This window comes from Podarcis gaigeae (assembly GCF_964106915.1).
Source record: "Podarcis gaigeae genome assembly, chromosome: 14".
NCBI lineage: Eukaryota > Metazoa > Chordata > Lepidosauria > Squamata > Lacertidae > Podarcis > Podarcis gaigeae.
Window position 1 is genome coordinate 11,324,668 of NC_139690.1, and position 13,488 is coordinate 11,338,155.

The 13,488-nt window shown below is 45.3% G+C and overlaps 1 protein-coding gene across 3 annotated transcripts in view; it reads right to left on the reverse strand.

Annotated features, from left to right (window-relative positions):
• Positions 1-13,488, reverse strand: part of LOC310831722 (tropomodulin-3) — a 50,496-nt gene that overhangs the window by 29,876 nt on the left and 7,132 nt on the right. For all 3 annotated transcript variants that reach the window (XM_083712841.1, XM_083712840.1, XM_083712842.1), the window contains exons 2-3: positions 5,256-5,461; positions 2,896-3,052 (exon numbers count right to left, since the gene is read on the reverse strand). In XM_083712841.1, the coding sequence (XP_083568967.1) occupies positions 2,896-3,052; positions 5,256-5,381 (283 nt within the window). In that variant the 5' untranslated portion in view covers positions 5,382-5,461. The remainder of the gene's footprint in view (positions 1-2,895; positions 3,053-5,255; positions 5,462-13,488) is intronic.

Here is a 13,488-nt window from a genome sequence, read left to right on the forward strand (position 1 = left end):
GGGAGCCGGCGTTTGTCTGCAGACAGCTTCTGGGTCATGTGGCCAGCATGACTAAGCCGCCTCTGGCGAACCAGAGCAGTGCACAGAAACGCCGTTTACCTTCCCGCCAGAGCGGTACCTATTTATCTACTTGCACTTTGACGTGCTTTCGAACTGCAAGGTTGGCAGAAGCTGGGACCAAGCAACGGGAGCTCACCCCGTTGCGGGGATTCGAACCGCCGACCTTCTGATTGGCAAGTCCTAGGCTCTGTGGTTTAGACCACAGCGCCACCCAAGTCCCCTGATTTCCATTCTAGTTGAGTCTAAATACACTCTCAGTGATCTGACCAAGGTGGCACAGGAAGCGAGAAAACCTGGCCAAGTAGACTTCAAACCACAAAGGCTTGGGGTGCTCAGGCAGGTGAAATCAGATGAATCAAATCATGTGGGCAAACGAAGAACGATTTGCAAGCCCTGAGAGTCAGCTGCAAAACCACACTTCCTTTACCAGCAGTGATGCAAACTCAAGCCACACAAGCAAAGGGACAGATGATAAGCGGTGCCTTAAACCCAGGGCCAGATTTAGGTTTGATGAGGCCCTGAGCTACTGAAGGTAATGGGGCCCTTTATATGTCCAGCTGTCCTTTGTCAACAACATAATGTCACTGTTTTTTGTGTTGAATATATGCTAGATGGTACTTTATGGACCTAATACAGTGGTGCCTCGCAAGACAAAAAAAATCCATTCCGCGAGTCTCTTCGTCTTGTGGTTTTTTCGTTTTGTGAAGCAAGCCCATTAGCGGCTTAGCAGATTAGCGCTATTAGCGGCTTAGCGGATCAGCTGATAAGCGGCTTAGCTGATAAGCGGCTTAGCGGATCAGCTGTTAAGCGGCTTAGCGGATCAGCTGTTAAGCGGCTTAGCGGCTTAGCGGATCAGCTGTTAAGCAGCTTAGCGGATCAGCTGTTAAGAGGCTTAGCGGCTTGGGGAAAAGGGGGGGGAGGAAAAAAACCCCGCAGAAACTCGCAAGACATTTTCGTCTTGCGAAGCAAGCCCATAGGAAATTTGTTTTACGAAGCACCTCCAAAACGGAAAACCCTTTCGTCTAGCGGGTTTCCTGTCTTGCGAGGCATTCGTCTTGCGGGGCACCACTGTAGGTATCTAAAGCCATTTGCATATAACAAAATGTATTTTATCAAAGTGATTGTTGAACTTATCTTATATTTTGGAAATGTATATCCAGGTTTTTCCTCCTCTTTTTTTTTTTTTTTTTTTCCCCCCCTCCCCAAGAGACTGGGGCCATACGCTATAGCTTGTTTAGCTTATACCTACATCTGGCACTGCTTACACCTGACAGCATATATATATAGGGCAGGTGGGTGTGGCTTCAGAAAAACAGGCTTGCGGGTCAATTTAGGACTCCCGCTTGGCCCAAGCTCACCACCTCTGAAGTAGGGAATCAATTCCACAACCCTTCTAGGTCCTCGAGCTGTGTGCTTGCAGCAGACAACGATAGTTTGCATGCCTTCTTGATAGTCACAATGCTTTTTGCCACAAAGCTCCCATTGTTACGTGGATGAAATCTCTATTTTCTTTCCAAATGTCATTCCGCAAAAGAAAGTTTTCTTGCATCAGCCCTCTCCACCAACAACAGTGGCTCATTGTATGTTCGCTAACAGCTGGGACAGGGTGAGGCTTTCAAGTTTTAGCAACCGCTTACGACAGGGGCAGGGGAGTGCTCTATTCGTTTTGGAGAAGCAGCCCTCTCTGCTTTGATACTGAAAAGCCGCATTTTCCGAGGACCTCAAATTCATGCAGGCAACTGCACATCTGAGGCCCAGTTCGTACGTGTGAAGGAGTCAACACACACACACACACACACTACTTCCTCTCTGTTACAGAGTAGGTCCTTTGTCTCACTCCTCGGAAGACAGACGGGGCTATAAGGTTTAAACTGGATCTTTACAAAAGTTTAAAATAACTTTTTCTAAAAACAAAACAAAACCCAGAAGCCTTTCTTTTAGGACTTCTAGGTGCCGAAATCCCAAGGGAGAAGAAAGTACTATTTACGTACATGAGTATGGCTGCGCGGATGCTACTAGCCCAGAGATGGAAAGAAGATAAAGTCCCTGCCAGAGAAGAATGGCAGATCAAGATGATGGACTATGCCGAAATGGCAAAAATGACCGCAAGAATCAGAAATGTTAAGTATCTGAGGGAAGGTAAATTAGTAAGGAAGGATAATAGGAATATATAGAAGATTTGAGAAGATTGTATATGCAAAGATAAATGTAATCTCAGAATGTAGAGGAAATTGAGTGGGGGCAGAAGGAAGCGGGGGGAGGGACAAAAGAATATTAGGTTTGATTGATGGATATATGGGGGGATGGGGAGGGTGTGGTGATGGCTTTTGTTTATTTATATTGTGATGTAATATGGAAAAACCAATAAAATATTGTATTGGAAAATAAAATAATAATAATAAAGAAATCAGGAAGACCAAAATTTTAATAAGGGGGGGATTTATAATCTATCTTAAAAGCCATTGTAGACAGCTAAAATCGTTAGTAGGATTGGCAAAACACTTGTAGTTTAATGGTGAATTTGGGATATAATGGAGAAGTTTTGGATTATTATAAAAGATGCAGAGGGAAGTCCAGGAGATTCTGAGAATTCTTGTTTTTATATTGTATGTTGATATGCGATTGTAAAATTTTAATTTGAAAAACCTAATAAATAAATTCATTTTAAATATATAAATAAATAAAACTGGATCTTTACGTACAACTGGGAAGCCAAGCATTACCAGTTACAGCAGAAGCAAGGAGAAATGTGAAGAAGTAAACTCACACTGGTTAGCTCTCAGGGCGAGTTTGCGCAAACCATTGTGCGGTGGGGCTGGGGAGAGGCGCCCTTACCTTTCTTTTCTCCCGTGAACGGGACAAAATCTTCAACGTCTTTATGCTCCAGCGCTTGCTTCTCCAGATACGAAAGGAGTTTCTCCCTGTCAAAAGCACCGGAGGGCTTTTTGGACGTCTGGTCCTTTTGCCGGAACCCTGCGGGCAACAGTGCATTCTGCAAAACGAAAACGACAAGGCTCTTATTCGTCAAAAAAACAACGAACCGCAGAAGCGGCACATTAAAATACACACAGGTGTCTTAGGAAGGGGTCGAAAAGGCCAAATCCTCCTGGATCCTGTCTTAGGAGAAGATTCATCACCACCCTCATGTTTCCTTGCATCAGCCCTATCTCCTGGGAAAGGATGAGACTTGCAAGTTTGAGTACAGTTTTAACACAGTGATAATATCTGCATTTATTCATCACATCCTACTTCTGGTGTACATACTTTTAGACCCCTCCCTGTGCACACACACACACATAAGACTCTCTTCCACTTGGCAGGCACTGGGATACATGCAGATTCTGATATTTATTTATTAAATTTTATTTATACCCCGCCCTCCCCGGCCAAGACCGGGTTCAGGGCGGCTAACATCACATATAAAAACAATTGACCAAAATACAACTTAAAAACAGGATTAAAGTACAACTTAAAATGCAGCCTCATTTCAGTGGAAGCCCAGATGAAAAACTGTTTGGGGGGAGAAAATGTCAAATCTTCACCAAGTATCCAGACTGGTCCTACGTGGGCCAGAAAAAGCCAGGGAAGTCCGCAGATAGGGGTTCCATCACAGAAGGAAAAGGAAAGAGCAGGAAGGGATCAGGCTTATTCCAAGTCAAAGGCCAGGTGGAACAACTCTGTCTTACAGGCCCTGTGGAAAGAAATCAGATCCTGCAGGGTCCTGGTCTCATGAGACAGAGCGTTCCACCAGGCCGGAGCCAGTGCTGAAAAGGCCCTGGCCCTGGTTGAGGCTAATCTGACTTCCTTAGGGCCCGGGACCTCTAGAGTATTGCTATTTATGGACCTTAAGGTCTTCCGCGGGGTATACCAGGAGAGGCAGTCCTGTAGATACAAGGGTCCTAGGCTGCAATGTGCATACATGTTTAATATTTTGTGCTGGATTTATTCTGAAAAAAAACACCTGTTTTTATTTTGGCATTTTTCTACTGAACCAGATCCATTCTGCGGGCACCCTATTTCTTGCTCACAGACAGGCCATTTCTGGGTGTGAAAAGAGTGCTATGTGTGGAGAGTGAACCAGAGATGATGTTGAAGCACACAATCTGCTTTTTCCTCTGGAATCCACACCTTAAAATCCATTGCGCCTGTATATCCAAGGCACATGGCATTCCAGATGTGGCCATCCAGATGTTGCTGAACTACAACTCTCACCATGCTGTACTTCCGTTTCTCCCAAACTTGTATCTCCAAGCTGTTGCTGGACCACAACTCCCATCATCCCTAGCTGGCAGGACCAGCGGTCAGGGATGATGGGAATTGTAGGACAAAAAATAGCTGGATACCCAAATTGAGGAAACCCTGCTCTACTTCCATTTCTGTATACAGGTTGCTGGGAATGACGAAGAGGGGGGAGCACGGTTTCATTCATGCTCTGCTTAAAGACTTCCCACAGGCATCTGGTTGGCCACTGTGAGATGCTGGACCAGATGACCATTTGAGGGTGGTACACATGGCACTTATCCCTGACCATTGGCCATGCTGCCTGGGGCTGATGGAAGTTGAGAATCCAGCAACAGCCAAGATGCCCCCAGGTTCCCCCAGAATTTGCTTTCCATTGAAAAGATGTTTGCGCTCCTGTCACTGGGACTTGCAGTTCGTGCAACAGCACTAACACATGGACTCATTGCATTCAGGCTTCTTGTGCTGTCAGGCCACTGTTTTTTGCACTCTCTTGCAGCATTAAAGGGAAAGGGTAAAGGGACCCCTGAACATTAGGTCCAGTCGTGGCCGACTCTGGGGTTGCGGCACTCATCTCGCTTTATTGGCTGAGGGAGCCGGCGTACAGCTTCCAGGTCATGTGGCCAGCATGACTAAGCCACTTCTGGAGAACCAGAGCAGTGCACGGAAACACTGTTTACCTTCCCGCCGGAGTGGTACCTATTTATCTACTTGCACTTTGACATGCTTTCGAACTGCTAGGTTGGCAGGAGCAGGGACCGAGCAACGGGAGCTCACCCCGTCATGGGGATTCGATCTGCCGACCTTCTGATTGGCAAGTCCTAGGCTCTGTGGTTTAACCCACAGCGCCACCCGCGTCCCCTTGCAGCATTAGCTACCCTGAATGTTTGTACAAGAGAAAGCAGGATAAGCACTTTTTTAAACAGAGAGAATTGTCCCGCTGTCCCAAAACACACCTCTGGATCGAGATCATCCAGGACGGTTTCCAGTTGTTTCAACTCTTCTTCCGATAACTTGCCCAGGATTTCATCCTCATCGAGGTCCTTGTATTTGTCCAAGTCTTTTCGGAAGGGGAGAGCCATCACTTCAGCTTGCGAGGGGACAAGCAGCTTTGCCAAGTGTACGGCAAGGCTGGCAACCTGGGTTTTATTTTTAACCGGAACTGTGGAAAGAGGGACAAAGAACTCATCAACAAGGGCATTTTGCTCTGTAGCGGTGTGTGCAAACAGAAGGCCATTCAAGAGAGTTAGGATGGTGCAGAGCAGCTGTTCCAACTGCAATGGCAGAATATAAACTACAGGCAACGAGCGATTTAGGCACGTCCAAATGGCACACACGAGCTGAACCCGGAAGTAGCCCCCATACGTCATAAATACATTAGGAAAAAGGGCGGAACAGGGCAGAACAGGGGCTTGGCAGGCACAGAACCGGGCAGGCTTATGCGCAGTCTTATGCCAATGAGAGGGAGTCCGGAACATAACCACTGTGCAAAAAGAGCATTCCCTGTATTACTGTTACTAATACCTATTATTATTATTGTTGTTGTTGTTGTTGCTGCTGCTGCACTGGCTGCCAGTGAGATACTGGGGCAAATTCAAGGTGTTAGCACTAGCATGAAAAGTCCTAAATGGCTTGAGACCCAAGCACCGTAAAGTGTGCCGCCCCACCACCCAAATATCAACCATCTCAAGTCCTCCATTTGGCTGGGGAGGACAACCTGAACAAGGAAATTCAGAGTCAATCAAGGACTTTACAGGAGGTGATGCTGAAGACCTGTTTAGACCTCGGCATCATCATCACCATCATTTAATAAGGTTAATTACCGCCATGTACCCTCCCTCCCAAGTTAGATCTGGACTGCAGCACTAGGAGAGGCAATTAGACCTCTCTTTGTACATCACTGTCCGAAGAGATAGATAGATAGTTTATTACGGCCATAGGCCCATATTCAATAGATCATACTGCAAAACAGGTATAACAAGGTAAAATTAATAATTTAAAATGCGTTTAAATCAAGTACATCTCAAACCGTAAATTTCTAAATTCCATTAAAATAAGAACAATATAGCGCTTAAAATATCAAATTATCAATATAAATCAATATTTTTAGACAAAATCAATAATCATAAAGTAATCCATTTTTCCTCTTATAAGCTAATACTGTTATCAGAAATCTGGCAACAGAAAGAGACCTACTCGGATCAGAATCTTGCAGTAAATGTATTAGCTGTGTTTCCAATGAGTGACCCGAGATTTCCAATAATAAAGGGGACAAAAATCTGGTCCGAGAAACTGAATGTAATGAACAACAGAATAGTATATGTTGTAAGGATTCTATAGATCTATTATCACATACACACACCGCTGAGATCTGACCATTGCATCACTGTCCGAAAATGAAACCTCTCTACATCCCCCAAGCTGTGAACCTGAAAGATGCTGGTTGAGGCTTGATATCTGCACTTTCTGCTTCGTGGTGCAAACAGAAGCTTGAGAGGGGCAGCGTCAAGCAGCAAAACAAGGCCCAGGGCAGGGGGAGAATCAGGACCTCCATAGTCTGGCGTGCATGCGCACGCCCCCACCACCTTCTGCACATCAATGCACCTGCTATTAATGCTGCTTGAAAGAGCCAGGGGACACCCAAAACACAGCTCTCTTACAGCATATTACATTTTACATTTTACATTTTATTTTAAATCTACACCTCTGCCTCTTCTCCCGCCTCCTGCCTTTTGCCCTTTAATTTCAAATCAGAACTGGGGGGAAATAAAGAGAAATAGTTTTCATCAGCAACGTTATTGTTATGGTTATTATTCTTATTCTATTGACACTTGTCCCAAGAATTAAGAAGGTGGGGGTGTCCAATCCCTGCCCAACTACGATGTCGTAATATTTTAACTCCACACACTTTAAAGACATGTATTTAAATGTGCCCATTTGTAAGTATTTCCATATGTTGTTTAGGATCTGTTTGCATTACTGATTGTTCTTTGCCATCCCATGATCCTTTGGGAGGAAGAGCAAGTTATTTTTTTTAAATCTAATAAACCCAAAACTCAACAAACTGATGTTACGTTCATCCTGCTTTGCAGTAAATTTCTTTGAACAGGATGATATACAAGGAAAAGCAGTATATGTATATTGATAAAACGCCAGCAAGAAGTGCACATTTCGCTTGAGAGGCTCATGCATTTTGTATTCAGACATCCATACTCTCGAGTGCAGAAGGTCAAGTGAGAAATGACCCTAAGGAAGCTTAAAGGTAAAGTTTGAGATCTGTTGTCCGAGTTTAACTCAGGTCGCATCTCAGATTTCTGTTTAAAATCTAGCGCCTATCTGCATTGCTGGGCATGCATTGCCCAGAAAATGCACAAACCCCTTTCCCCTACTATATCATACCGCTGCATTTAAGAAGAAGAAGAAGAACAAGAAAACCTTTGGCTTAAGTCAGTAACTGAATACACAACTTTCATTGTTAAAACAACAATGGAAACTCCAGAGACACTATACTAGGCAAAACCAGGGAGGAGATAATTTATCTACTCTTCAAACACTAGTTACAAATCCCAGGACCTTGGAGTCAGCTGCGCATACAGAAACTTTGTGAAACCATTTATTAATTTTGTTCACGCTCAAGGTCACCTTCACAGTCTGAATCTGGAACACACACAAAGGAAACCTTGGCTACATTCAAAGCGGATCACACAGAAGCACAGGTGCACGAGTCAGCAAAAATGGCAAAACATTTCCCCCGCTGAGTTGCTTGCATCCCAGTGCTAGCTACTGGTTCTTTCAGCCTCTCCCAACTCCTGTATGTTTTGGACTTCAACGGTCATCTGTTGCAGCCAGCATGGCCAACGCCCAGGGATGATGGAGGTTGTAGCCCAACATTTGGAGGGGAGCATGTTGGCTGTGAGATGGCAGGCAGGTAACAGCTGGCTGGGGGCAAACAGAGCTTGGTGGGGCAGTGCCCCCCTTTGTCCGAATGGACCAGTCTCTACTGCTAACCAAGGAAGGGAAGAGATGAACTACTCCCCAGAGACAGCTCAGTCGCCAGAGCATCTTAATCTCAGGATCATGGGCCACACTGGGCAAAGGATTTCTGCATGGCAGGAGGTTGGACTAGATGACTCTGGAGGCCCCTTCCCATTCTACACTTCTATGATCCTAGAAACCTTTATAGGGAGAGGTGGGGAGATCTATGGCCCTCCCAATGCTGCCGGTCTATTTCTCCCACCATGGGCCTTGCTGGCTGCGGCTGATGGAAGTTGGGGACCCAACAGCACTCATAGGATGACTGGTTCTCCATGTCTGCCTTATGACAAGGATGGCCAGCTGAGAACTTGGGGTTAGATGTGGCCTCCAAAACACATGTGGGGGAATGTTCCTCAGGTCAGTAGTAGACAATACAGCCAGGTTCTTATATAGCCCTCAATAACTTTTTCATAAAATGTGTTGCCTATTTGAAATAAACAAACCACTTGTTCTTTTCAGGTTCACACATATTTTTCTACTACAACCCTTTTCTCACTGCAGCTGGAACAAGGAGTGGTTTCTTGCATGCCACAGAGTAGAAATAGCCACTTCTCTTTCCCTTCCACTGTTTTCCTTTGCAACCCAAAAAGTCAATTCAGCTATCAAGAGCAAACATAGTTTCCCTTATGTGCCAAGATGGATCCCTTTGTTTTTGGGTGACTTTGGGAGAATGCAGAATTCAAGCCATTCGGAAACAGGATCCTCAACTAAAGGAAGGGGATCTTAAGCCACCAGACAAGGAGACTTCATTTGGAAAGCATATTCCTTCCATCTTTTACAGGATGTGGGGAATCTCTGGCCTGCCAGGCGCTGCTGAACTACAACTCCCATCCTCCCTGCCCATTGGTCATGCTTGATGGTGCTGTTGCAACATCTGGTAGGCCAAAAGCTCGCCGCCACCATAGATAAGTTACCCAATTTGACTTCACTTGACTTTTTTTTAAAAAACACAACACAACACACCTGCTATAAATAACCTCCAGCTTCGTTAAAAGCTGCCTACCTTCTTTTTATTCCTGTTTTTCGTCTACAAAAGAACCTGTGCATTTAGCCTAAGGATGGAGACGGATCTGGGCAACAGCTAGCAGTGCTTGTCCCCAATGCTAGTCCTGCTCAGAACAGACCCATTGAAATGAGTGGGCACAACTAACTAAGACCCATTCATTTCAGTGGGTCTGCTCCAAGTAGAACTTAGTTTGGGCACAACACCTATACAGTATGTTCAAAGATGGTGGATCAAGCACTGTGTGTTTCTCCTCCCCAGACATCCCAGGTACAACCTGAAACTTACACAGCATTTAATAGTGCTGTGGGCAAGACTCCATTGCTCTAACCCCACCCATTTTAATTACTCTTGATTAAGAGTCCTGGAGAACTCAAAAGCTTGCAAATCATTCTGTGGCATTTTGATTGGCCAAATGAAGGCATTGCCCTAATGTGAATTTGGGAGGATTTCATCATTTTGTCACTTCGCTCTTATTTGATTACACAGCTTCCCTTACATCCTGCTCACTCAAGTCCAAAGCTGCTTTCTTACTCGATTCCATTAGAGCTCGGCTTACAGATTTCTTTGAACGTCATTGTTTACTGTATAGGAAGTGCCCAACTATTTGATCTTGGCAATATGTCAACCACTGGGCCATGTTCTCTTTGACTCCAGGGATCAAATGTCGGAGCTTTCATTCGCTTACTCCAAAACGTAAGATTTCATATCAACATATACATAAAGTAAATATCAAAAACTGCGTCGGTTGCCGGTAAATTCCTTATATTTTGAGAAGGGGGCAGGAAATATCAAGATTGTGACATCTGCTTGCAAGTCAAAGACCAGTTAAGAACGTAAGCCAACGATCAGCATTAACCTAACATCTATGTTACAGACACGTGCTTACTCACATCCTGCTATTTTTCCATTAGCAGCAAAAATAAAACACTGCTACGTCCAACTTCTATACAAAGTGAAAGTCGGCAGCTCTCTAAAAAGGTGTCAGGTATGCAAACAAGAATTTGAGTGCTGCTGGCATACAAACAGGTCTGAACAGAGACCTGGGCATGGAGAAACAGCTGTGAGCATGGCCAGTCAAAGCAAAGTGATAATTGCTCAGGCAACATCCTAGCCTGAACAGGAAGCGGTCATAGCATTTCCTGTTAAGGAGAGCCAATGGCCAGTGTGGTTGCGCAGAGTCACTCCAGCAGCTGATAATTATTTATTTATTTATTTATTTATTTATACCCCGCCAATCTGGCTGGGTTACCTCAGCCACTCTGGGCGGCTTCCAACTGAACATTAAAAACTTCCCTAAACAGGGCCACCTTCAGTAGTCTTTTTAAAGTAAAATAGTTGCTTATTATTGCCTTGACATCTGCTGGGAGGGCGTTCCACAGGGCGGGCGCCACTACCGAGACGGCCCTCTGCCTGGTTCCCTGTAGCTTTGCTTCTTGCAATGAGGGAACTGCCAGAAGGCCCTCTGAGCTGAACCTCAGTGTCCCGGCAGAACGATGGGGGTGGAGACGCTCATTCAGGTATATAGTACCAAGGCCATTTAGGGCTTTAAAGGTAAGCACCAACACTTTGAATTGTGCTTGGAAATGTACTGGGAGCCAATGAAGATCTTTCAGGACTGGTGTTATATGGTCTCGGTGGCCACTCCCAGTCACCAGTCTAGCTGCCGTATTCTGGATTAGTTGTAGTTTCCGAGTCACCTTCAAAGGTAGCCCCACGTAGAGCGCATTGCAGTAGTCCAAGCGGGAGATAACCAAAGCATGCACCACTCTGGGGAGGCAGTCCGTGGGCAGATGGGGTCTCAGCCTGCGTAGATAGAGCTGGTAAACAGCTGCCCTGGACACAGATTTGACCTGTGCCTCCATGGACAGCTGTGAGTCCAAAATGACTCCCAGGCTGTGTACCTGGTCCTTCATGGGCACAGTTACCCCATTCAGGACCACACCCGCCCGCGTGTTATATATATAAAAAGGCAAGATTAAAAGTCAATTAAAACAATTTACAAGAACATCCAACCAAGTTAAGGCACTGGTAAGTTCCATCTGATAACAGGAACTTATTTGTCCATCTCACTCTGCATTGTCTACATCACGGGTAGGCAACCTAAGGCCCGGGGGCCGGATCCAGCCCAATCGCCTTCTAAATCTGGCCAACGGACAGTCTGGGAATCAGCGTGTTTTTACATGAGTAGAATGTGTCCTTTTATTTAAAATGCATCTCTGGGTTATTTGTGGGTCATAGGAATTTGTTCATCCCCCCCCCCCAAATCTAGTCCTGCCCCCCACAAGGTCTGAGAGATAGTGGACCAGTCCCCTGCTGAAAAAGTTTGCTGATCCCTGGTCTAGATTGACAGGCAGCAGTTGCCTCCAGATTTCTGGGACTTTCTGCATGCAAAGCAGAGGCACTAACCACTGGGCCGCAGTTGTTCTCCATGAGCGTTGCAACACTGTGGTACTGCTGCCATTGCAACATCCCTGTCATTTTTTTTGGGGGGGGGGGGAGAACAGCTTAGAAAGCATTTGTTAAAAAACCTGAAGCATTTTTACTAGGGACTGTAGGGAAAGATCTGCCAAAAAAGCTGAAAAACATCTTCATGTATGCGACAACGGCCGCGAGAGTTTTAATAGCACAAGGATGGAAGACTGAAGAAACCCCAAGTAAAGAATCATGGCAAGAAAAATTGATGGACTATGCAGAACTGGCAAAACTGACATATAAGCTACGGGACAAGGATAACTGTGACTTTAAAGATAAATGGGAACCCTTTACAAAATATTTGAAGACGCAAGAAAGCGAACTGGACTCCTTGGCTGGTTTTGAATAAACATTCACAAACTTTTTATGATAATAATCAGCTAAATAGCTTGAGGATTTATACAACTGTGTAACATGCAGAAAACAGCATTTTTTTGAGAAATCAAAGACTGGAACTGAGGGAAGTCAGGGTGGGGTGGGGGGTCTGTGGGGGGAGGGAGGGAAAATGGGGGGGAAATAAGGATGATATGTTTTTGGATAATATGTTTTGTTTAAATTTTGAATAAAAAAGTCATTTTTTTAAAAAGGAAAGCAACCACAAGTCCCTGCTCCCATCAGAGGAAGGGCCTCTCCCCACCTCCCAAACCCCCATTCCAATGTGAGCCAGCATCTTAAAAGGGAAATGGCTTCCTGCAGCTAATGACCACAGCACTGCTGGCTGCCAAGCTGCCTATCCATCTGCCAAGTCAACACTATGCTCTGTTTTTGTTCCTTCTCCCAGCGTAGTGCAAATCTGTTTATAATCAGACCAGACCACAATACTCTGGGAGGAGAAGGGAACCTTTTCCAATACGAGTGCTGGGGACGAGAGACAAACAGCCAACATTTTTTATTCATTTATTTAAAGAAAGATTGGCACAAAGGCGTATTTATTTTCTCTTATCAAGCATTGGTACAGCTGGCCAGACTGTCACAGGAGGACCTAGTTTGTTTCTGAGCTCCATCACAATCTTAAACCTGCATCATTCTATTCCAAAGAATCACTAAAGATCCCAAAGTGAGTCATGGTCCCCATCGTGTGTTTTTTTTATATCTGGAAACAGGTGGAATAACAGCATCCCTTGCGCTACAATGTGATCTGGTCATCAGTGCTGCCATCATTTTTGCTCCCTCATGCGCCTCTGTCTGTCAGCATCCCCCATCCTATGAGATGCCCATTTGAAGCAGTTTGAACACACTGCAAACGCTAGACTGGTTCAGGATGCATGTCACACTGAGATGCAGCCAACAGCACACCCCCCCCCCCAAGAAAACCCTCATCAGGTGATGCTTTGCTTACAAGTTCTCTTGCAGGAACTTAGGGCTCCTCTGCACTATAAGCAGTACGGTGGTGCCCCGCAAGACGAACGCCTCGCAAGACGGAAAACCCGCTAGACAAAAGGGTTTTCCGTTTTGGAGGCGCTTCGCAAAACGAATTTCCCTATGAGCTTCCTTCGCAAGACGAAATGTCTTGGAGTTCCTGAGGGTTTCCCCCCCCTTTTCCTAAGCCGCTAAGCCGCTTATCAGCTGATCCGCTAAAAGCCGCTAAACCGCTAATAGCGCTAATCCGCTAAGCTGTCAATGGGCTTGCTTCGCAAGACGAAAAAACCGCTATACGAAGAGCCTCATGGAACGGA